The sequence below is a fragment of the Stylophora pistillata genome, chromosome 6, assembly GCF_964205215.1.
Source record: "Stylophora pistillata chromosome 6, jaStyPist1.2, whole genome shotgun sequence".
Classification (NCBI taxonomy): domain Eukaryota; kingdom Metazoa; phylum Cnidaria; class Anthozoa; order Scleractinia; family Pocilloporidae; genus Stylophora; species Stylophora pistillata.
Window position 1 is genome coordinate 20,204,205 of NC_142524.1, and position 25,130 is coordinate 20,229,334.

General features: G+C 38.7%; 5 protein-coding genes across 7 annotated transcripts in view; 2 read left to right on the forward strand and 3 right to left on the reverse strand.

The window, feature by feature from the left end:
* Positions 1-2,317, forward strand: part of LOC111330540 (E3 ubiquitin-protein ligase UBR2) — a 29,181-nt gene extending 26,864 nt beyond the window's left edge. The window contains exons 47-49 of the mRNA XM_022935409.2: positions 221-298; positions 403-675; positions 1,366-2,317. Coding sequence (XP_022791144.1) covers positions 221-298; positions 403-675; positions 1,366-1,507 — 493 coding nt within the window. The 3' untranslated portion in view covers positions 1,508-2,317. The remainder of the gene's footprint in view (positions 1-220; positions 299-402; positions 676-1,365) is intronic.
* Position 2,318: 1 nt separating this feature from the next.
* On the reverse strand, positions 2,319-8,293 carry LOC111330541 (transmembrane protein 198). The gene is made up of 8 exons (XM_022935410.2): positions 7,537-8,293; positions 6,678-6,759; positions 6,363-6,471; positions 5,238-5,338; positions 4,455-4,504; positions 4,206-4,330; positions 3,669-3,827; positions 2,319-2,960 (listed from the first exon to the last, which is right to left on the reverse strand). Exons 1-8 carry the CDS (start codon positions 7,608-7,610, stop codon positions 2,818-2,820), a joined length of 843 nt encoding a protein of 280 aa, XP_022791145.1. The 5' UTR covers positions 7,611-8,293; the 3' UTR covers positions 2,319-2,817.
* A 47-nt stretch (positions 8,294-8,340) lies between these two features.
* On the reverse strand, positions 8,341-17,887 carry LOC111330548 (uncharacterized). 2 transcript variants are annotated; one of them, XM_022935417.2, is made up of 8 exons: positions 17,594-17,887; positions 16,267-16,345; positions 14,353-14,461; positions 13,792-13,892; positions 12,787-12,836; positions 12,029-12,153; positions 11,340-11,486; positions 8,341-9,952 (listed from the first exon to the last, which is right to left on the reverse strand). In XM_022935417.2, exons 1-8 carry the CDS (start codon positions 17,650-17,652, stop codon positions 9,648-9,650), a joined length of 975 nt encoding a protein of 324 aa, XP_022791152.1. In that variant the 5' UTR covers positions 17,653-17,887; the 3' UTR covers positions 8,341-9,647. The 2 variants fall into 2 exon arrangements, with proteins under 2 accessions (XP_022791152.1, XP_088581899.1); XM_088725773.1 differs by lacking the exon at positions 17,594-17,887 and adding an exon at positions 17,121-17,232.
* A 25-nt stretch (positions 17,888-17,912) lies between these two features.
* LOC111330549 (protein Churchill) lies at positions 17,913-21,023 on the forward strand. Its single transcript, XM_022935418.2, has 4 exons — positions 17,913-18,071; positions 19,204-19,342; positions 19,539-19,609; positions 19,926-21,023. Exons 1-4 carry the CDS (start codon positions 17,964-17,966, stop codon positions 20,016-20,018), a joined length of 411 nt encoding a protein of 136 aa, XP_022791153.2. The 5' UTR covers positions 17,913-17,963; the 3' UTR covers positions 20,019-21,023.
* A 451-nt stretch (positions 21,024-21,474) lies between these two features.
* LOC111330578 (uridine diphosphate glucose pyrophosphatase NUDT14) lies at positions 21,475-25,118 on the reverse strand. 2 transcript variants are annotated; one of them, XM_022935447.2, is made up of 4 exons: positions 24,756-25,118; positions 23,743-23,786; positions 22,847-22,911; positions 21,475-22,230 (listed from the first exon to the last, which is right to left on the reverse strand). In XM_022935447.2, exons 1-4 carry the CDS (start codon positions 24,960-24,962, stop codon positions 21,758-21,760), a joined length of 789 nt encoding a protein of 262 aa, XP_022791182.1. In that variant the 5' UTR covers positions 24,963-25,118; the 3' UTR covers positions 21,475-21,757. The 2 variants fall into 2 exon arrangements, with proteins under 2 accessions (XP_022791182.1, XP_022791183.1); XM_022935448.2 differs by lacking the exon at positions 23,743-23,786 and adding an exon at positions 24,009-24,052.
* Positions 25,119-25,130: the final 12 nt, after the last annotated feature.

The window sequence follows — 25,130 nt, forward strand, 5'->3', positions numbered from 1 at the left end:
ACATGGTATGAACAACCATCATGAAGTTAACATTTTTACCTGTTTTCGGACTGTTTCCGGATAATAGAAGATTGTGTTAGAAGGACTGGCTTTGCGGATTAAAGTGGTCGTAAGGTCGAAACCAAGAAGAGAAGGAACGTTTTAAAAATCCTCAGGCGTTGTGTTGACAGGTTGTCGGTGCTACGTTTCATTCTAAATGAATTCGCTGTATTTTCCTCAGGTATTCTATTGAACCCAATCATTTGCTGAAGATTCCTGTGGACTACAGCGAGTTAATCAACCAAGCTTCAATGTTTACGTAAGTTCATTATAATTATTGTCATTATCATTAGAACTGTCTTTATCGTGATCAGTGTTATCGTCATCGTCATTTTTAAAGTTGCAACTTTGTTCTTTTTCCAGCTGCCCAAATTCTGACGGTGATGATAGTCGTGCGCCAGCATTATGTTTGATCTGCGGCGAGATGCTTTGCTCTCAAAGCTACTGCTGCCAAACGGAAATCGAGGGAGACAAAGTCGGTGCATGTGCTGCGCATGCCCGAAAATGTGGTGCAGGAGTTGGTGTGTTTTTACGCGTGCGTGAGTGTCATATCCTATTGATGGCCAATAAGAACAAAGGATGTTTTTACTCGCCTCCTTATTTGGATGCATACGGCGAGACCGACCAAGGACTGAGGTGAGTGAATGAAAGATTTTTCCTACCCCCTGTGACGTTTAGCAAATGTAACGCGGAAACTCTGGGTCCAGTTTAACCCTTAAACCTCCAAAGATCTGATTGTTCATTCTCCCCTCTAGCTGTTACAAATTTCTTCGAAATAAGGCACGAGAATGTGGTGTTAGATCGAGGTAACAACTTCTACCTGATTAGTTTGAGTATTCTCATTGCCTTTTTGCTGGGTAACGTACGGATATTCTAGAGAGAAGTTGCATATTAATCTCTTCTGAGCTTGGAAACTCCCCAATTTTTTAGCGTAGTTCGGTTGAATGGGATGAGAGTTGATAAGGAGTAATTTTATGGACAGTAGAATGGCATGGATGGGTTGAGAGGGGAGCGTGAGTAAAATGCGCTTATAGTTCAGCTTTTAAATAATAGCACTGTTGAATTTTCGGCATCTTTAATAATGGGTCAATCAACTATTTTGCCGTGAGAAAGAGATCTAACAATCCTTTTCGGAATTACTCGTAAATTTTGTTGTTCTGTTTTGTCTTTGTTAATTATTATGAATATTGGAAAGTATGTGAAGTTTCATTTTTACTCCCTTGCAAAGTTCGAAAGCTGGTGGAAGTCTTCTCTGTAAAGTTTTTTAAAATGAAACAACAACAACAATAGCACTTCAGTTCATCGTTTTTTTATTTCTTTTATTAGGAGGGGTAACCCACTGTATCTTTGCCCTGATCGATATCGTAAACTGGAGAAACTATGGCAAACTCACTCAGTGGCTGAGGAAGTCGCGCACTGCCTGGAATCTAATAGAAACTTGTTATCAATCGACTGGACAAATCTGTGAAAGAGCCTGGTCGCCAATGGCTGATTGAGCGAACCCTTGGATTTAAAATTCGATGTTTCCCTTTGGTTTTGTATTACCACCTGGGACATTTAAACTTCGATGAACTATGACTACATGGTTTCTACCGCTATTTACCTCATCCCAATTACTCAAATTCCGACTACTCAGCGTATACAATGATGAGAATGCTGAGATTCGCTCAAAGGAAAAGAGGAAAGTTGTACACCCATAGGGAAACCAACATTATAAGACTTTGTCAGGAAATCTCTGTTTCCTTCTCTTGTCGCTCATCCGTCTTAAGAAGAACTCGTCTTACGAGCAAATCTACAACGGTGATTGCTTGTCTGTGAATAACAAGCTTTTAACGTGTAACCATCATATAGTAAGGGTTTACCTCTCTTAACGACCCCTTAGCGTCATTATTGGCCCCCCCTTTTGTCTTGATAGCTTGCTGAACCCTTAGTACTGCATGGTACCTGTATGTCACATAAATCGAATCACTGATCCGTGCAAAATTCGCTTCTTTGTTGTCGCTTAGCGCTTAGACACTGATTAACCAATCGAAAACTGACAACTTGATGCACGGAAAGTGATCAAATTCGGTCGTCTGCGTCGGGTGGAGATGATTTTTACAGAGGTATTTTTTTTAGTATAATTTAATCTGTATTTGCGCTTACAGAACTGCAATAATTGTATGCAATATCCGTTGTAACCTGCCTAGTGGGTTCAGTGAGGGAAATTTAAGTGTTTCGATTTTGGTAATGAAGGTGTAAGTAAATTTCACTTTGATTATGAAAAGGTTGAATTGTACTGTTTTTAGAAGTCTTTCATTCCTCTTAATCAAAAGATTAACCAAAGAAGGATACTTTTCGAATTTTGGTCACAAGTTTCTTGCTGTTCACGGCAAAGATGCCTCCTGTTGTTTAGTTTGCATTTTCAAATTTCAAAAGAACCGTGATTTAAAGATGAACTTCCAACACTTTTATGATAAAACACTTTTTCAAACATTATTCTCTCCACCCTTAAATTACAAAGACATCGAAAAGTGTGAAGCCTATGCATGTGGTATCTCAAACTCTCGAACCTTTTTTTATCTTTATCGAGGGTGTGAGCTCATTCATGTTATTGCTTCGGGACATGCGTTCCTCAGAGAAGTCACTTCGGATCTTCTGGTTGGCTGGTTCGTAATACGTGGAAAGCTCGTGATCTGTACATGGCCAGTTTCCATTGCACACGATTAGCTATAAAATTGACTTTAGGAGATTATAGTCAACGATAAACCGGCTTCTTTGGCCGCGATTCGAGATTGGTCATCTATCGGGTCTGGGTCTGTCGCAGCAGTTGCAGAATTGTAGAAGATTGGAGTTACTGTTTAAGTTGTTAGCTGTTACTTTGTACTGAAGAGCACATCCAAGGACTGCACTTACACCCCAACAAATAAATAATGGAATGGCTGCAGAGGAATGAGAAAAAAAGAAAGACTGGAAAGATGAATAAAATAATACTAGTTTCGCTCTTTACCCCCTAACATCAGTATGCATATTCTTCATAATGTTCTTTACGCATTTCCTGAGGTGCTGACCAGGAGAATTTGATCAACAATTCAAGAGCTGTAGTTGGTGATCATTTCTTTTATTCTCGTGACCTTTAGATGTGATTCAGCGGTGATTTTGTAAGGAGAAGTTAGATACTGGTCACTCTTGGGGGTCAAAGAGAACGTTATAGACCTGTTGTCATCGAAACAGCCTTGCGCACTTAAGTGTTTTTTTTTTTTTTTTTGCAGGACACTTGTTTTATTATCTTAATGCAGCGTTTAAACTGGGTTTCGACTTACAATTTTTTCCAATTTTCTAGGAAAAATTTTCAATACATGAATTCCATGATGCATTTATCGTGATAGAGGGCTTTCTGCCTCATTAGAATTTCTGGAGTAGTGTGCGAATTGATGCGCGAATAATTAAGACATCAGTGACTAAGGCTTTCATTATAATGATCCCCCTCTCAATTTTCTGAAGCCCAGCTTTTGATACCCGCCCCGTCCCCCCCGAAAAACCTCCAACCCCCACTCCCCCCCTCTTAAGACGATAGAAAGCCACTTGGTTCTCTAAAGCATGTCATTTCAAAGATAAACCTAATCACGGGCAAACTCCTGGGTACTCACAGTTGTTCGTAAAACGGACTGCCAAATGGTCGGGAACTTTAGCCCTGTAGGTCCAATTAGAAAGCTCTGATTTCAGCCCGTCCCAAAGAACGTCCCGGATTCTTAACAGAAAGGCCTCAATTGTGACGGAAAAACTTGTCCGAAGGAAATAATCAGCTCCTGAAGGGGAGAAAAACAAAACAAAACAAGAAAAAAAAAGATATAATTTTCCACTTGCTTTAACTTGAGTAACTTTTACTCTGTACTCTTTAACGCCGGTATGCATATTCTCTATACTCCATACATTTCCTAAGGTGCTGACGAGGAGAATTTTTTAGCGTTCAATGGCTTCTTTATCTGGTGATCATTTCCTTTAGTGACCTCAATGTATGATTCAGGGCCCATATTGCAAGAAGAAATCAGATGGTAGTCACTGTTATGGGTTAAAGGGTTAATCTTAATTTATAGACTTTTTATTAATATGTATGATAAAATGGAGGATTCACGGTCCGTTTTACGAAGCTTGACGAGTAGGAAAGGTAAGTCAATTATGCTTGCCATATAACACAGCAAACGATCCAGCGCAAGCTGTTGCTATGACTACGACCAGTTTCTCATAGAAGTGAGCCAGCGATCCAAACATCAGTGATACTGTTGCCATCAAAGCGGCATATGCAATGTTACTGAAAAGGAGAGAGGAATTTGCGATGGTTAACTCAATATTGTAATATCTCTACTTTAAAAAGATTGTTGCAGCTTTGAAAGAAAGCAATCGTAGTCCGGATCAAAACATCATGAAAATTATACCTATGAAAGTACTTGTAAAGTGGAGAGCTAAGGATTGTGAGGCCAACAAGCTGAAAAACAAGAAACTCAAAATTGATTTCAATCATCTTAACTCTTCAAACTGACCGCACAACAAGAATGCAAACGGAGTCTCGACACAGCGTTCTGAGGCAAACATGAAACCTTGTCAAATAGCATAGCTCAAACATTAGAAAGCCATGTAATATCCCATACAAAAAAGCTTATATAGATTATCGACCAAACTGACTGTGTTTAGTTTAGTGGTAAAGCCGCAGATCTCTGAGTAACAAGCATGTAAAGCTGCCGTTCGTCGGTGAATATAAATTAGGCGCGAAATATTTATAATAAGTTAATCAAGGGAATACAGTAAACGGAGTCTCAACACAGCGTCTTGACACAAACATGAAACCTTGTCAAATAGCATAGCTCAAACAGCAGAAAACCATGTAATATCTCATACAAAGAAGCCTATATAGATTATCGACCAAACTCACTGTATTTGGTTTAGTACTAGTGGTAAAGCCGCAGATCGCTGAGTAACAAGCATGTAAATCTGCCGTTCGTCGGTGAACATAAAGAGTTTATCAAGGGAATACTGGAGAAGAGGAAAATATACTATTTAAACAGTGGGATGGGCATTTAACAAATTAAGTACTGCTTTATCGTGTTACGTGGTGAAACTGTATCTGTTCGTATATAGAGCCAAAAGATACGGGCTGATGTTGCACTTTTTTTTTTTCGGTTCCCGTGTTTTTTGATAGAGAAAAAACTGGTACTACTCACCAGGCCTAGACACTCTCCGATTGTGAACACGCCAAGTCTGTATAATCGACATCCTAAAAATCCACCGAATACACCGACTAATGCACTGAACAAAACGTGGGCTAGTGAAAAGATGTAACAAAAACAAAAAGAGCTCGATGAGACTTACTCAGGCGTCAACGCCTGCCTGATTTGTATGGACTTGCAATCTAACTATGCAGAGTATTCAATTTGACAAGGCGGCTTTTTGTAGCGGAGGCTTTGCATGAGGTGTAGATTTGGCGGTACCTACTCCACGTACACATGCAGTGCTAGCAATTGTTTACAAGTCTTGTTCGTTTATTTGTGTCTTGTTGTGCTGATAGGCTTAACCTCCTGTCATTATTCGAAATTATTTACATGATGAGTGATATTAAAAGTGTGACGAATTGATAGCAGTTCATTTCAAACGGGACCCTAGGTGTCATTACCTACCAAAAGGTCCCCCCCTACCCCCGCTGAGCCTGCTTTTTCGAGTCAGATAACCAAGGAAGGATCTTGTCGTGGTGTAAATGTTTTTGCATGATGTCAAGATAAATAGATAGATAATAATCTTTAGACAGGGTGCGTTCTCACAGAAGTGGTTTTCAGAACGGCCCTGTAAGCACCCACCCAACCTACCCCTAGCCCTGCAGGAGACGGGACCTCCATTTATTCGTCCCTATCCGAGAAGACTAGAATATCTAACCATTTCTTGATGTTACAGAAAGGAAGCATATTCTTCTCAGTTATTTTAAGACCTTGAGTGTTGGTCCGGCCGGGGCTCGAACCCTCGACCTCCCGCACAACAGTCCAGCGCTCTATCCATTGAGCTAACCGGGAGGCGGTTAAATATTAATCACTGAAGGCCGCGCTACTCGAGGAACAATCACTCGAAATGACATGTTGGTCTGCAATTCTTGTACGCAGCTCCCTTAAGGACAGAGCTGAATAACGTTCAAGCACGGCTGGTGACACTTACACTTGGAAGGGGTCTAAGTGATAAAAGTCAAACAGAAACTCACCCCAGTTCCCTGAGGGGCGTCTACAAGGCGGGAAGAGTTTGGAGAAGGGGGGAGCGTATTTGAAGTGCAACGCTTTGCAGCACTTTACAGCGAATCTACTGACCTATTTCCTTTCCGTTAGGACCACAGCACAGTTGTGTCTTAAAGATCAGAGGGCTGAATACGTAGAAAATGAGAAATCCTAAAACAAATCCAGCAAGGAACATGCATGGCTGAAAAAGAGAAAAGAGGGTTGTCATTATATTATTTACATTTATTTATGTACAGTGAAGTGTGAAATTAAAATCAATTAAATTTGTACTCGGAGCCTAAATACAATTATCATCTAAAATTCTTGAAGATTGTTTTAGTTGTTGGGCCGGTTAAAAATGGGCGGCGCTCCTTACGAATTTATACCCTGTTTTCTACTCTTACTTACCCTAATAAGCCGGTAGCCAGCGGCCCACACCACTACACCAATCACTGCTGATATCTCGATAACAATCACAGTTGCTGGATGCCTGCAATAAAATACACCACAGCATAACGAACAGACTACAGCTAAACTAAGACGCGTATATTAACCATGGTACGAAACTCATAAAAACTGATACGTTGTGAGACCTTGAAGAGGGAAACCTCTGTCACTACCAGCTTTTTCCCAGCTATAGGGTCAATGAATTGTGTTCAGCGTCAAATTTTAACCAATCTTTTTGATTTGAATCACCCACTTGAATACCAATCAAAAGTTGGTACTGACAGAGGTAGATTAAAGGACCGAAGTTTGGATGGTTTTCCTTCATGTTGCTTTGATCCCACGAAGGGCTCACGCTCGAAACATCGAAACTCTTCAAATTCATTACGTCGTAGATGTCTACTTTTTATCATTTTCTTGTTAATAAACTGAACATCTGGGCGTCGCACTCAGGATAAAATAGAGCTTCTTTGGGAAACTGATGATAACTTCATATGCTTCAGTTTAAAATTACTGTCAGAATTTTAAGTTAGTGTTTTTGCCTATTCCATTGTGATTCAATTTCTAATTGAAGTCGCGCTCCGCAAACTGAACATGTTAATTACTGCGTGCTGTGATCAAAAGCTCGAATGATTCGAACAACTCGTAGAACGCAAGTGTTAACTCAAGTACAGCAGACAGGTGCCATATTCATAACACACCAGGTGTAACTGGTACCTCGTCTAAGAAGAACCAGACTTCCCTTTACAACCACATGGAACTCAGCAAGCAGAGTACAAAAATGAAAACTACATTCACTACAGTATAAACTTGTAAAACCCACTTGTTATAAACCAACTTGTCAAGTATCTTCTGCGTCGCTTCTTTGGTGAAATTAAGACCCTCGTCTAAGTCCATCTTGGTCTACAACACGTACACTGTGAATTCGTTTGGTTGAAATCTTCCATAGACATCTGAGACACCTTTCTACGTTCAATAGTACAACGCCTCGCCGGTCTGTTTCGTGTAAATTGTAACTACCGATTTGTTTCGATTACGGTAGTGATTCCTTAAAATTTAAGCCGATGCATGTGAGAGAAAAGGTAAAGTTGATGGTGTCTGCATAAGGTACAAGTCATCGGTTATTTTTGTCTCGCTGATCAAGTTTGGGCTGACAGGCGAACAAATGAAATAAAAACAATATTTTTTGGACAGTGACTGCCTGATTTACCCTTGGCTACCCTAGAAGAGGATTGCTCACCCCTCATGAAAGTTAGAAATAGATATATCATAAAGGAGTTAAGTTACTAAAGAAACTGTGCTGCTGCATCGTTGGAGGATATTACAAATCAATGTGGTTTTATCAACTGAGTTGATGTAATTTTACTAGCGTAAAGAGTTCCTAGGAGTGACCTTTGTAGCGTTAGCCCTTCGTAAGAAGGGAATGAACGCTCAAACGTTAGCTTTAGAAACTCTTTACTGCGGCAAATTTACATTATCAACTCAGTTGATAAAACCAAATTTTCTTAGAGACAGATAACCTTCCTCAGAATGTTATTATAGAGTGGGCGCTTGCATAATAATTTAGAAGTGGGAGAGAATAAATTCCAGTGAAATCATTTGGTGAAGTTAAAGAAAGCGATAACACTTAACGTAATGGTCCAAGTTTAATGAAGCAAGTAAAATTCCCCCACCGAAAAATTCTCATCTGGTAATAACAAATAATAATAAAAACTTTACTTAAGTGTCAAATGTATTTAGCTGTAAAAGCACAAGCTGATTGGGGACACTAATCTAATCAACGATTATTAATCAATTAACAATATAAATTCAAAAATCTAAAAAACTAACATAAATTTCACGACCGGCAGAGACCGTAGCAGTCACTATCGCGTTGATAAATCATCTCAAGACTTCCCCTTATCACCTACAAAATTATCCAATGCTGCGTAAGGCGACATTTCTTCCCCCGGTAGCGTGACAACCAAGAGACACCTGCTTTTACAATAGATCACAGTATTGATGAAAATCACAGTACAAAAACAGAGGTAGAAGTCACGCAGTGAACACAAGAGTCAAACGTAGGGCATGCGCGAGGGGATTAATTTGGTCGCCCGCGTGCCAATTACCCGCGCAAAATTTCAAAGGGAAAGTTAGGAAGCAACAGCTGTCTCGCAAAATGAGCAAAAGAAAATTGAAATACTCAAAGAAATGTGTAAAAGGAATCAATACAAGGCAAAAGGAAAACTCGGACTTCTAGAACACAAGCTTATCGAAGTACAGGTACCCTGTTGATTTATCATTCTGTTTTTGAGTTTTACCAAAAAAGTTACCTGCTTCTAAAACACCAGCTTGTGGGGTTGTTTGTAATTCGTGAGAAAACTTGGTACTGAGAACCTAAGAGCACGCTACCTAGTCATATAAGTTATTACAACGTTCACACATGTACAGACGTTTGACCGCTGTGTTCACGAAATATTGACTTGGCGACGTTTCTTCCCGCCAGTAGCGCGACACCTTGACTGGTAAACATTAATAGAGACTTAGCAACGCGTTTATGTGAAACGGCAAACGCCAGCATGCCCTTTCACGTTTCACGTAAAATAGCGTGAACCTTGCTGCTTTAGCTTCGCGTGAGCTCACGTCATGGTGAATTTGAAGGCGCCCTCGTATGACTTACAAGAAATAGCTTTGGTGCCCTTTTTCCGGCAACTACTACTCTTTAAGAGAAAACATGAAGAATATCTTACACAGCAAACGTGCAACAGGCTACTTTCACGTAGAAACGGCAAAGAACAACCAGAAAACGTGAAAAAAAGGCGGGAAAAGTGAAAAAAACGGCGGGAAAAATGAAATTCTGGAGGGTTAAGTGATGTGTTCACTCTTGCCGTTCACGTTTCACGTAAATGCGACGCAAAATCTCTCTAAATGTCAGAGTCCGGAATCAAAGTATATCTAACGCCGCCAACGTTGGCTTGTTCCTAATCCTCTGCTATCTAACTCAACGTGAGTGATGTCATCCCAGGAGTCTTTCATCAACGGTGTAGTATCGTTCTGATGAAGGAGCAATGCCCTCAATTTGGGTGGAGGAAGGACCACGTAGCGGACACCTTTGTCACCAGGCTCCGCACCATCACTGGTACAGCCACAGCCGCAGCTTTTAATGAACAACTTTGTGTCGATTTCTTGTGCAGTGTACATGAACTGTAACATAGCGCCGACCGCCGACATCAACAGCCAGCCCAGAAACATCGCTAACACTGAAAAACAAATACCTCTATTGATACACAGTACCCAGAGATGTCATTGAGAGAAAAATGAGGATACTTTCCCATTAAAAAAAGGTAGTTTAAAAGAAGTTGACGACAATGTCTTTAAAGCCGCATTACATCCACTAACAAGCTGTTGAAACTTCGGTCCCCGAAGAGTGCAGTGTTTTTTTCCAGCTGGCGGCTGCAATGCTACAGAATGTTGTTATCACGCTGGCGAAACCCTCTCTCGTTTCTCTCGCTCGACAACAAAGGGGCACTTTCAGTAAGTATCAAAACCCTTTTACCAGGGCCAGGTTTTATCTAAATGTACATCCCCTTAGAAAGAATTCCGGATAGTTTTAACCCCCACCAGATCTAGTTCATCGTACGTGAGGTTAAGGTACACGTCATTTTCAGCATGCACAATACCTTTGCTACCTTTCTTTCATCAAGAAATGGATAGATATTTTAGTCTTCTCGGATAAGGACGAATAAACCGTAGGCCCCGTCTCCTGCAGGGTTAGGGGTAGGAGACGTTAATTTCCCACGCACGAGATTAATGTGTGGCGGATGTCCTCCCTTGGGTGGGATGGGTGGTGTTGACCCTGAAAAGCTCCTATGGGGAGCGGTCAATTAACCTACATATGTACGTATGTATGTATGTATGTATGTATGCAATACCTGCCTTTCTTGAATATCAAATCGCATTCACACAAAAACTTAAACATGTTTCAAAGCTGTTTTGTTACACACGGTTTAAATTTGTTTTCTTCATAGAAGCTTTTTAAATCGATGTTTGTCGACTTGAAACGTAGCACATCGAAAATAAAAGTTAGTGAGTATTTGAATTCTATAGAGAACTCAGATTTTCAGTTTTCAGCTTCTGATTTTTACTCACTTAGACCCAGTTTAACTAAACATGTTTTGCTGGTACGAATGAGGTATAAGGCTTTCTGTCTAAAGATATGGCAACTTTGTCTAATCTGCAAACATTGTCTTCAACCTCAGACTTGAACTGCGCACCAATCACACGCTAGCGTACTTTTTGCTCACTTGAACTGCGTGCTTACGAGCGTGTCATTCTACAAGGTACAAATCGCGCCAAACTCATTATTGTTTTTCTTGCACTAGCAGCTTTGAACGCCTTTATCGTGCCATAAAAGAGGAAAATTTAATTAGTCGTGAGATTGGAAACGCCGAGCGTTTACCTTTACACACGTTTTCCCGTGGAGGGCCACCATTGATAGAAAGTTTGCTGAAGATACAAACCTTCCCGAGTGAATTCTTTGTGGGCTTCGTGGACGTTGAAATTCCATCTGACACCATTGTTACATGTATAGCAGTTAAAGGTGATTTAACAAGCAAATCTTAAGACGTAAAGAGTTAAGATACCAACCTTTTTGAGTAAATGTCTCGTGGGCTTCATGGAATTCCAACGTTACATGACCAGGATGGTTTGCTGCCTGGCTCAAGGCATCCTTTGTCTTGAATAGGATTTGTTCAATTACAACAGTGAATGCTGTTCTACAGTAATGATCCAAACCTGGAGAACAGTTAACCCAAGAGCTCAATAATACATTGCCTACTTAATTTGTCATGTTCAATGATTGTACATACAAAAAAGATTGTAAAAAACACCTACCACTACCATCAGAGGTGGCAGAGTGTTTGGAAATGAAAGGAGGGGGGGGGGGGAGGGGAAGCTCATTACCCTTGAAGCCAGATGCACACACCTGCTAAGAGTGAATCATTTCCTCTGAAATAGGGCTTATGCTCGAAATTTCTGTGAACCTTCTTTGTCAGAGCGAAGGGATAACGCGCGAAAAGTCAACTTTAGAAACTCTTTACAGTGGCAAATTTACATCACCAACTCAGTTGATAAAACCAAATTACCTTCTAATACCCCCAACCCATGCAGTAATAAAGTTTCTTCAAAAAAATTTCATTGTATTTCCCTAATAATACGGGTGTGTAGGTGTAGTCACAGGGCACAAGCAAGTTACATGTAATGGTCTAATAAATTCATGACTTCATGATAAAATGAAATAGCTTGGAGCTCATTAGATTTTTTGGTCTTTTACCTACCAAGAAGAAACATTAGAGATCCAATGAGAGATGTGGCAAAAATGATAAACACTTTCTCGAGCCATACAGCAAGGATTCCAAATACCAGACCAGTAGCACCATAAATACTGTAGAAAGCCAAGTCACTGAAACAAACATATGAAAACATAGTCGCAAATGATAATAGCAACAAAATGAGAGAGAGAGGAGATGAAAGCCGCAAAATACTGCTGACACTTGATCTTGATCTCCCACAACAGACAATTAAGTTTCTTGAACACTTTCACCCCTATGAGCATCTCACATCTAATTTCTCCTTACAATATCACCACTGAATCACACATTTAGGCCATGAGAAGAAAGGGAATGATCACCAATTAACCCCTTAACTGCTGAGATCTCATTAGTAACTCTCCTTACTGTATGCCATACAATTCTTATGATGTTATTTTGGAGAACTTGTTATTGGATCAACTAATTAATAATTCCCTAATTGACATTGTTCTTTACTCTCATCACTTGTCTGGTTGATAATGTTTTTTATTTTCTATGGAGAAATTTCAGCTTGGTCATCTATGGGAGTTAAAGGGTTAAGGAAACTCTTGATTGTTAAACAAATTCTCCTTGTCAGCACCTTAGCAACTGTATAGAGAACAGCACAGAGAATATGCATACTGATGTTAAGGTGCAAAGGGTAAATGGGAGTCAGCTGTAATTCCTGGGCCAAAGTTCAGCTGTTATCAGTTGTAAAATTGTTTGCAATATTGCATGTAACATACCTTGTCAAGTCTTTGGAAAACCAGAAAGTGACCACTACTATAGATACTGCCTGTAAAAAATTGCCAATGAAAGAAACTATGACGAAGAGATTTGGGTCTCAATAAAAACACAGTACATTGCTCTACTCAACAACTAGAATCCGTGTTATGTGGCTTTGTTCAGTCACAGATCACAGATAACATCAAATGGTGGAAAGAACAACAACAAAAAAGGCACACAAAGTACAACCAAGTGTGTCTCTGATGTTCTTATCATATTTTGACCTCTTTTGTGATCAATTACATAACCCTACCGAGCAACATGGAATCCATTTGTTTTATATCAATAATAACAATGCAAAATGTTGTTAATGATGATGTCATCTATACACATACATGTAAATCTGTTCTCCAACAGATCATCATTAGTAAGAACCTATCAGAATGTGGGACGGTATAAATCAGATTTTTAGGTAAATATTCAAACTTTGTTTTGTGGGTTGGCCGAAGAGGTTTGTGAAAACTCAAGAATATTCAACAGGAGATATCTCCCATCTTCACTGATCTGAGCAAATTCTACTTGATGATCAGTGATGTCAGAGTAAAATTAATAGCTGACATTTTCCAAAATTTAACTCCGAAACGAAAAAGTGTAAATGTGTATAGATCTACATGTATATGGAAAAAAAAATTCATGTATCAAGTCCACTCAGTCTAACAAAACAAACAGTTACTGGTTAGTTTTATGTAAGCAAAAGATCACGCACTACATTGGTTTACTGATTTAAGAACCAAAGAGGGTCCATTAGGCCTCTGGCTTACTTTTCCCAAAGTTTTCTTGTGCTCTCCCAACATCCCAAGTTGGTTACTACAGCAGTGAACCAATAGAACGCCACGTCTATTTCCTATAAGTTTACTGGTGCAATAAACTTATAGGTTTCTTTAACATTTAAACTTTATAAAACAACACTGAAGTATGTTCATTCTGCGAAGCATAAAACATGTACCGGTGTATACTAAGCTTACCCATCCAACAATACAACCCATACAGAATACGCCAATCTTGTAAACATAACAGGCCAGTGCTCCAGCTAGAAGCCCACAGATAATGCTAATGGAGATACGAACTGAAACAAACCAAGCAAAACTACATCACTTAGATCATTTCAGAGAGCTCTAAACCTGACAGATCTGGAAGTAATTCTAGTATGTAGTTATTAATTGTAATTATGCATTACAATTATTGCTGATAAGCAATGTTTTGGGAGGGGGTAGGGGGTAGGGGAGGCAGGCAAATAGGTAGAAATGTCTTGTGCAAGTTTACATTTACCAAGTTAAAACTGTTACAGTACATTGCCAAGGTGTTTGAACCTGAATGTATAAATTTGTGAACACTTCCAAAAGAAAGGAAATTACTTTTTACAGTTTGAACCAAAGGGCTTTGCTAAATTAAAATGTGAACCAATGTTTTGAAAAATGTTCATTGGTCTTAAAGATGTCTTGCTAGTGGAGGAATAATTTGACAAAATTCTGACAGCCATAATGTGACCTACCAAACTTAAAACTTTGGTAGGTGTAATATCTTACCTTCTCTGTTGTGGTTTCCATCACAGCAAAATTCTGAACTAAACACATCCGGACTTAAGGAGTAAAATCCAACACCAGCAAACACAAATGCAGCCACAATAACGATGGGCTAGGGATGAAGATATGTAATACTTAGTTCTTATTAACTGAGCAGGAGGTCTGTATGGGAGAATCTTGACTGAGGTCACCAGTACAGACCAAACATAATGAGGTCAGTACCAGCGACTGAGGTCAAGATTCTCCCATACAGACCGACCTAGCTTGGTTAATAAGATGTTTATTATATGGGTGTGTCTTATATGCCAATTTTTTATATTCTGTGCCTTTTGTTTTTTCTAGACCGGTCTAGATGTTGGTCTAGATGGGAAAATCTAGACTGCTTTCAATATTGATTTCAGCCAATCAAATTCGTGAATTCAGTAGTTCCCAGTCCTTGTGAGACACAGCCATATAATAATAGAAATTATTATCAAATTTGACTCTGCTATAATTTTTATACCTCTTACGAAAGATCAAGACTTTGGGCTAAGGAATAGGAAGGGGTGACTCTATTTAAACTTCTGTACTGAACTTCAACTTGATTGGCATCATGATAATTTGGATATATCAACAAAGTTGAAGTGGTAAATTGGCCACCGTAACGATTACAAAAGCTGACGTTTCGAGCGTTAGCCCTTCGTCGGAGCGAATAGAGGAATTGTGGGTTGTGTTTGCTTTTAAAGGCAGAGAATGGAGCTACGTTATTGGTGGGAACATGACAATGAGAAAAACAAGAATAAATTAGTGGAATGAAAAGCGTTCATTGATCCCTGTGGGATTTAGACAGCTGGTTTGAAAGATGAGCTGTTGTTCAAGATTTTTACGGCTTTCCGTACTACCTAAGTGTAAAGAAAGACCGCAGATTCTCAGAGTCATCACTGCATAAACGGCAAAGTCTTAGAAACTGAGAAAAAGGAATGGAATTCTTCACGTGAGATGGATGCGAAGACGAATATAACAAGTAATTATGCGAGTCTGTAGGTTTGTAATACACACTAGTGCATAAACCGTTACCTTCAATTGAAACTTTGATGTCTAAAAAGGATAAAGAATTGTCAGAAATTTCCCAGGTATATTTCAGAGCCGGGTGAGAAGAATTCTCATTCACAACACTGATAAAATATCGGGACCTAAACAATCCATTAAGATCACCGATCACTTCACGTGCACCTCCGCCAATGTAATCTATTGCATAACTTGCACTTATTGCAAAAAGATATACATTGGCGAAACAGGCAGAAGACTAGGTGACCGATTCCGAGAACACCTTCGAGACGTGGAAAGGAATGACAAGGACACATCGAAACCAGTCGCTAGACATTTAAATTTACCTAATCATTCTAAGCAACATATGGCAATCTGTGGTCTTTCCTTACACTTAGGTAGCACGGAAAGCCGTAAAAATCTTGAACAAAAGCTCATCTTTCAAACCAGCAGTCTAAATCCCACAAGAATCAACGAACGCTTTTCATTCCACTAATTTATTCTTGTTTTTCTCGTTGCCATGTTCCCACCAATAATGTAGCTCAATTCTCCTCTGCCTTTAAAAGCAGACACAACCCACAATTCCTCTATTCGCTCCAACGAAGGGCTAATGCTTGAAACATCAGCTTTTGTAATTGTTACGGTGTCCAATTTACCACTTCAACTTTGTTGATTTATCCAAATTATTTTGCTATTCCCACAGACACAGCCCCAAACAGTTTCTTTCGAAACTATCAGCCTTAATTCACTGGCACCATGATACTTTGTTTGCCATAATTAAGACTTCACTGCCTTCATGCCTTTGTCCTGCAGGCCATGGCTTTGCTCTAAATATGACACACAAGGAAGCTGTGGCCTTCAAAGTAAATACAGTACATTGTACATGTTTACCTTGATGAGCCTGTAACCAAGAATCCAGACAACCAATCCAAGTACAGACAACATTAAAACACCAACTGGATGGTTGTACCTGAAAGGGTACAGATGAGAGTTTTATTAATGGGGTGCCAAGAATTCAAAGGAAAATAATTTCAGGGTTGCATCAGAGGATTGCCCTTCTTCTTTTTATGGGTTATTTTGTAAAAAAAGCAAAACACTGATTCAAGGATGTCACTGGTTCCCTTCCCTTGACCAAAATAAAAAAAGAAATTAGCAAATTTAATTTGTCCTAGTACAAATGGTGAATGAGAAGAAACCCCAAAAAGGTGTCCATTGATCCAAAATGAGTTTAAATTTATAAGTTTATTAATGCCTGTTCCAATTTAGAATTCATCAATCTTCCCTTGATATTAGGAATGGTACTGTAAACAAACATACATGCAGTCATATCAGTTTGCACAATTAATTGACTGGCTGAATTATATGTAGAGGAGCAACTCACAAAAAGGGACATTATTTTTATAAAGTTCTACATAGAACAAACCACTAACAGTGCCAAGCGACTGAGGTATTACTACCACCATAAAACTTTTGAGAGACTGAGAAAATAATTCCTGTTTTTCTCTCTATATATATAACACAAGTAATTTTTGATGATTAAACAAACATTTGGGGTTGTCATACTGTGCATGATTGTCTTGGGTTGTTATAAGAAGGTGGTTAGATCAAGGAGGTCATTTAGTAGGATGTACTGGGATGATTCAAAGGTGAAAATTACAAAAGCAATTCTTCTGTAAGTCACAGTCATAAAAGCTGTCACAGGCATCTGACAACAAAGTATACCATTGCTACATGTGTTATTATACCTGGTACTGTGGGCTCCTGGCTGTCTAAAACCCTTTACGTTCATGTGCGTCTCTGCTTTTACAGGCAAAATTCACGATAAAAAAGCCACTCGCTTATTGAATTTAAATTTCTAATCCAGCTAATTAGCAACGAATTTTAATTTCCGGAGCAGAGAAATATCCATGACTGACTAGCACAAACACGATATATTGACGCAACATGTAGTCGTAGCTTGCATACGAAAGGAAATCCCACAAACCACATTGTATAGTAATAGATTTAACGACAAATTGACTTTCAAAGCTAAGTGTCAGATATGGTGAAAAATTATTTTCCACAGCAATTTATGGACGTTACAAACTCATCAACATGTCTATATATATATGTTAAAAGGTGATTAAATTAACCTAAGTTCGTATGGTCAAATTACAAACCGCTCTCTAAAAACGAAGATGGAGAGATGTTGAGTTACTTAGAAGAAAACTTTGCTTACCCGATGTACGACTTGTTTGTAGAGATCCATCGAAGAAGTCCATTTTGAGAGCTGTTCATGTCTCGTTCATAGCTAGTGTTATCGAGCGACTTAATTTCGACCACGGTTTACTCAAAATTCTTTGATGAATATGTAAAGAACAATTTCCATTTAGTAATCGCCATCTGACGTATTCACGCATTGGTGCGATCGTCTTGAAAGACTATTGACACTTTCCAAACGAAATTCTTTCGAAGCCGAGAGAGTTTCCTCGAAACCGATCATTCACATTGCCTCGTTTCCAGAGGAAATTACAAAACGACTAGATTGTCATGTAAGAGCGCCCTTGTATCTCTTCGGTGGAAAACCGCATCCACAAAATCCCTCTGCTATGGTCGACGCGACGTTTAGAGTAAAGGCGTTGATTGATGCGTTGCCTCACGTAGTTCTTGTGCTGATCATGTGTCAATATTGTGTAAAACAGCAGCATCCTCAACGGGTATGTTATTTATAGTGTGTTATGTTTAAGGACGCTTGTATATAGTTCGGTTGTCGACCCATCTTGCGCATGTTGAGCCTGCATTCTAATAATTATGTCTAAAGTGAAATCTACTGACAGCAGCACATTTCGATTTCATGTTATTTATCGAGGTGTGAGAATAAGAGAGATTTTCTGAATATTTTCTGAAGTAATACATATAAGATGCAACGAATATATGAAGATCATATAGTTTGAACTGCGGTATTAGCTAGGTATGATGCACGATCCTCGCAGTAGAGGATTAACGGTTAACGGCCTGCTCCCAGTTGGCTTGTTAGCTCAATTGGTAGAGCGCTTCACTAGTATCGCAGAGGTCAGTGGTTCGAGTCCCGTACAGGCCTGATTTTTTTTCAGGTCTGATTTTCGCTATTGCTTAAATAGCGCTATCTACTGCGAGGATCGTGCATCATACCTACGTAATACATATACTTAAGATTGGTTTTGCTCTGATTTTATTGTTGTAATTTGTTAGGGGAACAAATGTCAATTGGGGCGTGCCCTGTTTTTTTTTCTCCTGCCTTTGTGGTACCATTTTATACATATTTTTTTGTGTTGTATGTTGGCAAACCTCAATAAACTAATTGACACTGCAACGCGGGGAAATATGTGGATCAGTTGCAACAAAAAAGAGTTTTATGAAGTTTTTTGTGTTTTGAAGCCAGATGCTCTAAAGCACTATCCATATATACCCACCGTTGTTACCCACAATAGCATAATAATTTAACCCTAACCCTCTACTCCTAGATCTCATCAGTAATTCTCATTAATTTCCGCCTTACGGTGTTTATGATTTTAATTTGGAGTATTTGGTACTAATAATCCTGTAGCTTTCTGCATCAGTAGGGAGAAATTGTCTTTGTCTTTCATGATAGTTAAAGTTAAATAATCTTTAATTTCCATTTTCTTCTTTTAATGGGGGAGTATGTCGATACACATTCCACTGATTAACTGCAAAACTTTTTTTATCCACCTCATAAATGATTATCATAATTGTAAATCTACTGGCTTGGATGATCAGCTGGTGGGGGCTGAGGATTCACTCATTTGTGTTAAAGATCAAGGAAATTGAAACTTGTTTGATTTTTACTAGGGGACAATCTGCTTGGAGAGTGGATCATATTTAATGAACTTTGCAGGTTGTAAAGAGTGTGGGAAAAAAGAGCCCCTTAAAACCCTTGGAATGTTTACAGAGGAGGATGTTGACGGAGAAGAACTTGTAACCTACAAACGTATGTATTGTCATGATACAGTACTTAATATCAGGGTGACCATTGAGTGAACATAAGTTGTGAATTAAGAGAGATCAACAGTATGAAGAATAATACCCAATGTTTTAGTGTCCAGTAAGGAACTTTAGTTTGATTTTAAAGATTTTATCAGCTTGTTTGGTTTTTTCAATATAATTGTAACCATTTTTCTCTACAGATGTGTGTCCAGGCTGTGATCATCTTGTGGCTGAACATGAGTACACATTTAGGGTTGAGGGAAATTACCAGGTAATAATGTGCTTTTTCATCATGTCATGAGCATGGAACAAAGATGCCTCAAACCTCAGCTGTTTGGATTCTGTGTTCCCATGCTGTACTGCTAAGCTACAAAGACTCTCTATATTAATAAAGTACAGTGTATACGTAGGCCTGACATTCATTCACTTGTGAAATGCTCCATTCACTTGTGAAATGTTTTCTGCAATTGCTGGGATCAGAAGTTCAATTTTGATTGAACATTAATTTTTTTAAAAGAGACCTAATCAAAGTAACATGGATTTCTACAAAGCTCCAAATACTGAGAAACAAACTATTTTTGTCTTAGGAATACATGATGACTTGTCTACTGTGTGGGACTGCTGCAGACTCCATTAGCATTCTGCCAGGGAGCCCTACGGAAAACACCAGCACCTTTTAGCTCCTGGCGTGGGGACATTCACTTATATGAAGCAAAGCATGACCAGTCATACATACATGTACAGAGACTTGTGTGCAACAGTTTTGTCCTGTCCCATTTACATTAAATATTTTGAAAGTTTCATTAGTTCACATCCTGTCATCTTCAAGTTAGGACTACCCTTTGGTGAAGTGGGCATCAACTAATTGACTCATATGTTTCATTTATTTTTAAAAGTGTCATTCTTGGCATAACAAATTATGATGATGGTTGATGAATGTTAAAGAGAAAGTTCATTGATTTACTGATAACAGTTCATTGTGCTCTGTAATTATTCAAGAGTATTGCTACTCAAAGAACTGCTAATCTACCTTGTGTGGACAACTGTAGAAACTACTGAAAAAAGTTAAATATTTTATAGTATTTCGCATTATGTACAGTATTTTTATACTGTATGTTGTGTGCATATTTCAAAATTTCTCCAGAGTCTTTTTACCCTAAACCCTATGATTAACATGAAGGCAAGATATCTTGTTAGAGAGTTTAGAGGTAATTAAGTATCACGATACAAAGCATGGCTTCTGCTTCTCTGTTCATGGTAGTTGATATATCAAAAATGGAAGGAACTTGAACAATCAGTTGTAATAAGGCTCTCCCGTTGTTCATGAAAAAAGTGATGTTACAAACTGGAGAATTCGATTGGCAATCAGGAGCTTCCTGAATTGGCAATCATTTCCTTTATTCTCCTGATCTCTACATTTGATTTAGGAGTGGTGCTGTAAGGGGAAATTAGAAGCTCGTCATTCTTCTAGTGTAACCGCTTCCGTTTAACCTAAATGTTACCGCTTCCAAAAGAAGCTGCGAAATATTTTATGGTTTGATTAATGCCTCCGTGATTAGTTCATTTAAGACAGAAAATTATAGTTAGTGTTTCAGTTCAGGGTAAGACCTCGTGTAATCAAGATTGTTTCTAAACAGAAGACAAGTTAGACCATAATCCTCAATAAAGTAGTCAAGACCCACAAATGTTTATTTATTTTTATTATTTATTTGAGGATTTGTACCAAGTACAGGTGCAGAAACAATAGGACATGGGTTCCCTACGAGGTTTAAGCTCCAACAACCCACCCATCCCACCCCAGGGGAGGACATCCATCACACAGTAATCTCGTGCGTGGGAAATTAACGTCCCCTACCCCTAACCCTGCAGGAGATGGGACCTCCATTTATTTGTCCCTATCCGAGAAGACTAGAATATCTAACCATTTCTTGATGTTATAGAAAGGTAGCATATTCTTCTCAATTATTTTAAGACCTTGAGTGTTGGTCCGGCCAGGGCTCAAACCCTCGACCTCCCACACAACAGTCCAGTGCTCTATCCATTGAGCTAACTGGGAGGTGGTTGATTGTTGGTAAGCAACAATTTATTTTGTGATTATGTTAACTCATAGTTGTGATTCAAAGTGAAGCCTATTGCTAGTTTTATACTTTTCTTGGTTCTTTTTATTGCCACATGCTCGTTGTTGAAATTGATATTATTCTGAAAGCTATGATCACTCGATATGTCTACTAAGTAATTTCTTCACGTAATGATTTCAGTTGACTGCTTTGATACAAGAATGCCTCCAAGAATAGGAAAGGAATAAAGAAAGAAAAGATCCTATATTGGTTTGGTGTTTGTTGCATGTGCATGCATCTACCCAGGAATTGAGTGTAAATTCTAACTTGAAAGAAAACATTTACATATATAGGTTACATGGTTAAATGTTAAACTTGTTAAAGTACCACATAAATGCAAACATGAGTCCAGCTGGTTTATGTTTGGTTGCATCAAACACAAACTCTTTGCTGTTCTCTAGAGGTAGATAAAACACCTCTATCTTTTCCCCTTCACTAAGATTCCCTCCTCCTTGGCTCACACACATTTCATCAGTCACTTTGGCAAAGAAAAATGTCTGTAGAGAACCAGTACTTCCTACTCCACCACGAAATGATGCAATTTCTTGCAAGTTTTCTTCTGGAACATCATAACCGCACTCTTCCAAGATCTCCTGCTTCATTAAACCAGCAAGACTCATGTTTTTATCAATGATACCAGCACAGAGTTCGTAAGTGACTCCTTCATTGAAAGGAGCTGTGATTGGCAGCGATGAATCATCTGCTGTCATGGTAACAGCACTGCCATCATTTAATGCTTTCTTGTGGAGATTTCTGTTGACATGCATGTAAACAGCTGGAAAAGAAATATAAACAAGTGTAAGGGTTACTCAAAAATGGATCCCTTTCAACCCCAGAAGTGACCAAGGATTAATTTCTCTTCACCATATCTAAACATGCAGTGTCAAGCATGAAGGTATTGGGAATAAAGAAAAATATCAGTATATGCGGTGGGAGATTTGGTGTGATTTGTCATCACATTCTCAAATGTAAAATTAAACAGAGTACATGGCCAATTGTAAATATATCTTATTAACCAAGGGGGGTTAATAAGATATATTTAGTTAACGCGAGGGCCGTACTGGGAGAATATCGGCCTGAGGTCTTGACAGTACAGACTGAGCGCAGCGAGGTCCATACAAAAAAGACCGAGGGCTGATATTCTTCCAGTATGGTCCCGAGCAAGCTTGGTTAATAAGAGATTTATTATACGACTGAAGTTCAAAGGGACACAAGTGCGGTATCATTCGGGACCATTCGGGACAGTGCCCAGTCCAATACTTAGAGAATATTGGACCGGCAATAGAGCATTTTGATTGGTTGATTTTAGTTATTGGCCTTCTGACTGCCCGAGTCGTGTAATAAAAATAATTATTTTATAATGAGATAGTGGAATGGTTTTCAACACTCACCTGGTCTAAACTGCTTCACAAGAATGAAAGACTGTCTTGTGGTATTAAATAGGAGAGCACAGACACTAAAGGAAAACAAAAATGTGGTTAATCCATATAACAATTTCAATATCCTGAACTACCTACAATCTAACTGGTATGAATCATTTTAATGAACCATGTTGATTTCTATAGGAAATGTGGTAACAATTATAATAATAATAATAATTCCTCAATGAATTTCAGGGCTCCACACTAACTTTTCAACGTACTAGCCAAGTGGCTAGTGACATCTTAGATGTTTTTAGATGTTACAACAATTTCTGTCTGTTTACTAGCCAAAGTGGCCAGTGGAAATTGAAAACCACAAGCCAAAACTGAATTTCTACTAGTCTGTGGCTATAGTGGGCTACCATTACTGTTGAGCCCTGAATTGTGAAGAATCTTAAGTTCTAAATTTCTAGTAGGTGTGATGGCTTCAATTATCAATCTGTCCTAAGAAGTGAGTAATTTGTAATTTCTCCTCAAAATTCATATACATCGTGGAGTGACTCTAATTAAAATATTCTCAGGGGACTGGCTGATATCTATGGAAGGATATAAGCCACTTGCCTTGCCTTATCACAGGCAGGGAAAAAAGCTGGGGGGGGGAGGGAATGGGGGAACTTATTTCATTCTTGAAGCTCAAGAGGGGGAGCTAATCAAAGAGGAAAATTGTTAAGCAGTTTTAAATTACTTCAGCAAATCCTTGTTATCTTGTCTATAAAAAATAGGGGTGCTTATCTACTAGTATTCTAAATTTAATGACTCTTAACTAAAGAAAACATTACCAAGTTAAACACAACAGTGTCAGCTGACAAGTTTGCTGGGATTTGCTCATTTGAAGGGCCCTTTCACTCAGATAACTACTCACATACCTATCGTGCACTGTTAAATAGTCCCATTTTCTTTCCTGACCATTCTATGCATTGAAAAGAGACATGAAAATTCAATGATCCTAACTGTGCAGTGGTCAAGGTTGGTTAGGATCATTGGGACATACTGTTATATCACCAGACTAAATTGAGCCCCAATAATATTATGAGTGTGGTATTGTCTACTCTCAGGCTAGTATTTACAATTTTTTGACAGTGCTGTCTGTCTAAAAGGTATGTTAATATTAAAAGAATGTGGATGGACGTACTCATCGTGTTCCTTGACATAATCCCATTCTCTGGGCAGACCATTCTTTTTTGAAGAAGAAGAAGAAGAAAAGAATTGAGAAAGTTTCCCATTACCGCAGATAATAATAAAAAATGTGCTGAGAGTAGTAGAGAGTTCACTGTTTGGGAATGATGATGTGGGGTGAGTAATCATTCACAAGCAACCAAAGCTCAGTGTAGTGGGAGAGTTAGTTACCTAAGAACTTCTGGGAAAAAATTCACTAGATGTTAGAAGATAATATCGATCAAAGTCCTCCAAAAAGGCACAGACTGAACCTTCTTTTGAAATTCACAGCTTGCACTTTCTTATTGCGATTTTAAACATCTTAACGCATAATTGTCTTAATGGACTGGGTTACCATCCATGATTATATATTGCATAATACATGTACAGTACCATTGTACGTGATTCTTGTGTTCAAAGTACTATCATTTTTGTTGTGCGAATTTAAATTAGAACTTTGGAAATTAATTAACTTTTTCTCTTTTCTTGATTCGGTAGAAAATGTCAGGTTTCTACATACATTATTTTCTTCCATCATACAATAGTCACCAGACAACTTCCGCCGTTTTTATTAAAATCGTGCTTGAAATAAGCCCTGATCGCAGGTCTCAAGTATAAAATTAAACATGACTAGAGGAAAGCCAAACGATCATAGTACTGTGCCTATTCAACGCCAATTCTACGCTTACTTTACTTTGCATCTCCAACATTGAAATCGCCTAACCTGTTTGAAGACAACTCTGGACGGCTGGATGAAGCGAGAGTCCACGCAAGGCACTACTTTCATCTCTGTTATCTCAAGTCCTTCCATCTTTTTCTTGCCACAAGGAAATAAACAATTGCCACTCAATTTTCTCACTTGTTTCACTGTAGAGTTCCTTACTAAAGAGAAAAGTACACCTTTTGCTGGTTTAACTATTTCACATGCCATGAAACATTTCTGTTCCAGCCCTCTTAATCGAAGGCCGGCCAGGTGTCACAGCCTCGGCTCTCGTCACGTATTAGATAATCGTTGCATGACAATTAAAATATTGCTGCGTGACAGGCCAGTAACTTGTTGAAAAAAAGGTTATTCAATTATTCTGCTGCGCCGATCAGG

Coding starts and splice junctions, on each gene's coding strand:
- LOC111330541 (XM_022935410.2), bottom strand. CDS start 7,610: ATGGACTTAGACGAGGGTCTTAATTTCACCAAAGAAGCGACGCAGAAG. Junction 4,331..4,454: donor CTTTACAAGTACTTTCATAG/GTATAATTTTCA, acceptor TCTCCTTTTCAG/TAACATTGCATATGCCGCTT. Junction 2,961..3,668: donor AGTCCGTTTTACGAACAACT/GTGAGTACCCAG, acceptor ATTCCTCTGCAG/CCATTCCATTATTTATTTGT.
- LOC111330548 (XM_022935417.2), bottom strand. CDS start 17,652: ATGAACAGCTCTCAAAATGGACTTCTTCGATGGATCTCTACAAACAAG. Junction 14,462..16,266: donor TTGGTTACAGGCTCATCAAG/GTAAACATGTAC, acceptor CTTCATCCCTAG/CCCATCGTTATTGTGGCTGC. Junction 12,154..12,786: donor TTTTCCAAAGACTTGACAAG/GTATGTTACATG, acceptor TGTTTGTTTCAG/TGACTTGGCTTTCTACAGTA.
- LOC111330549 (XM_022935418.2), top strand. CDS start 17,964: ATGGTCGACGCGACGTTTAGAGTAAAGGCGTTGATTGATGCGTTGCCT. Junction 19,343..19,538: donor AGAACTTGTAACCTACAAAC/GTATGTATTGTC, acceptor TTTTCTCTACAG/ATGTGTGTCCAGGCTGTGAT. Junction 19,610..19,925: donor GGGTTGAGGGAAATTACCAG/GTAATAATGTGC, acceptor TTTTTGTCTTAG/GAATACATGATGACTTGTCT.
- LOC111330578 (XM_022935447.2), bottom strand. CDS start 24,962: ATGGCATGTGAAATAGTTAAACCAGCAAAAGGTGTACTTTTCTCTTTA. Junction 23,787..24,755: donor CCAGAGTTGTCTTCAAACAG/GTTAGGCGATTT, acceptor TTCAATGCATAG/AATGGTCAGGAAAGAAAATG. Junction 22,912..23,742: donor TATTTAACAGTGCACGATAG/GTATGTGAGTAG, acceptor GTTTTCCTTTAG/TGTCTGTGCTCTCCTATTTA.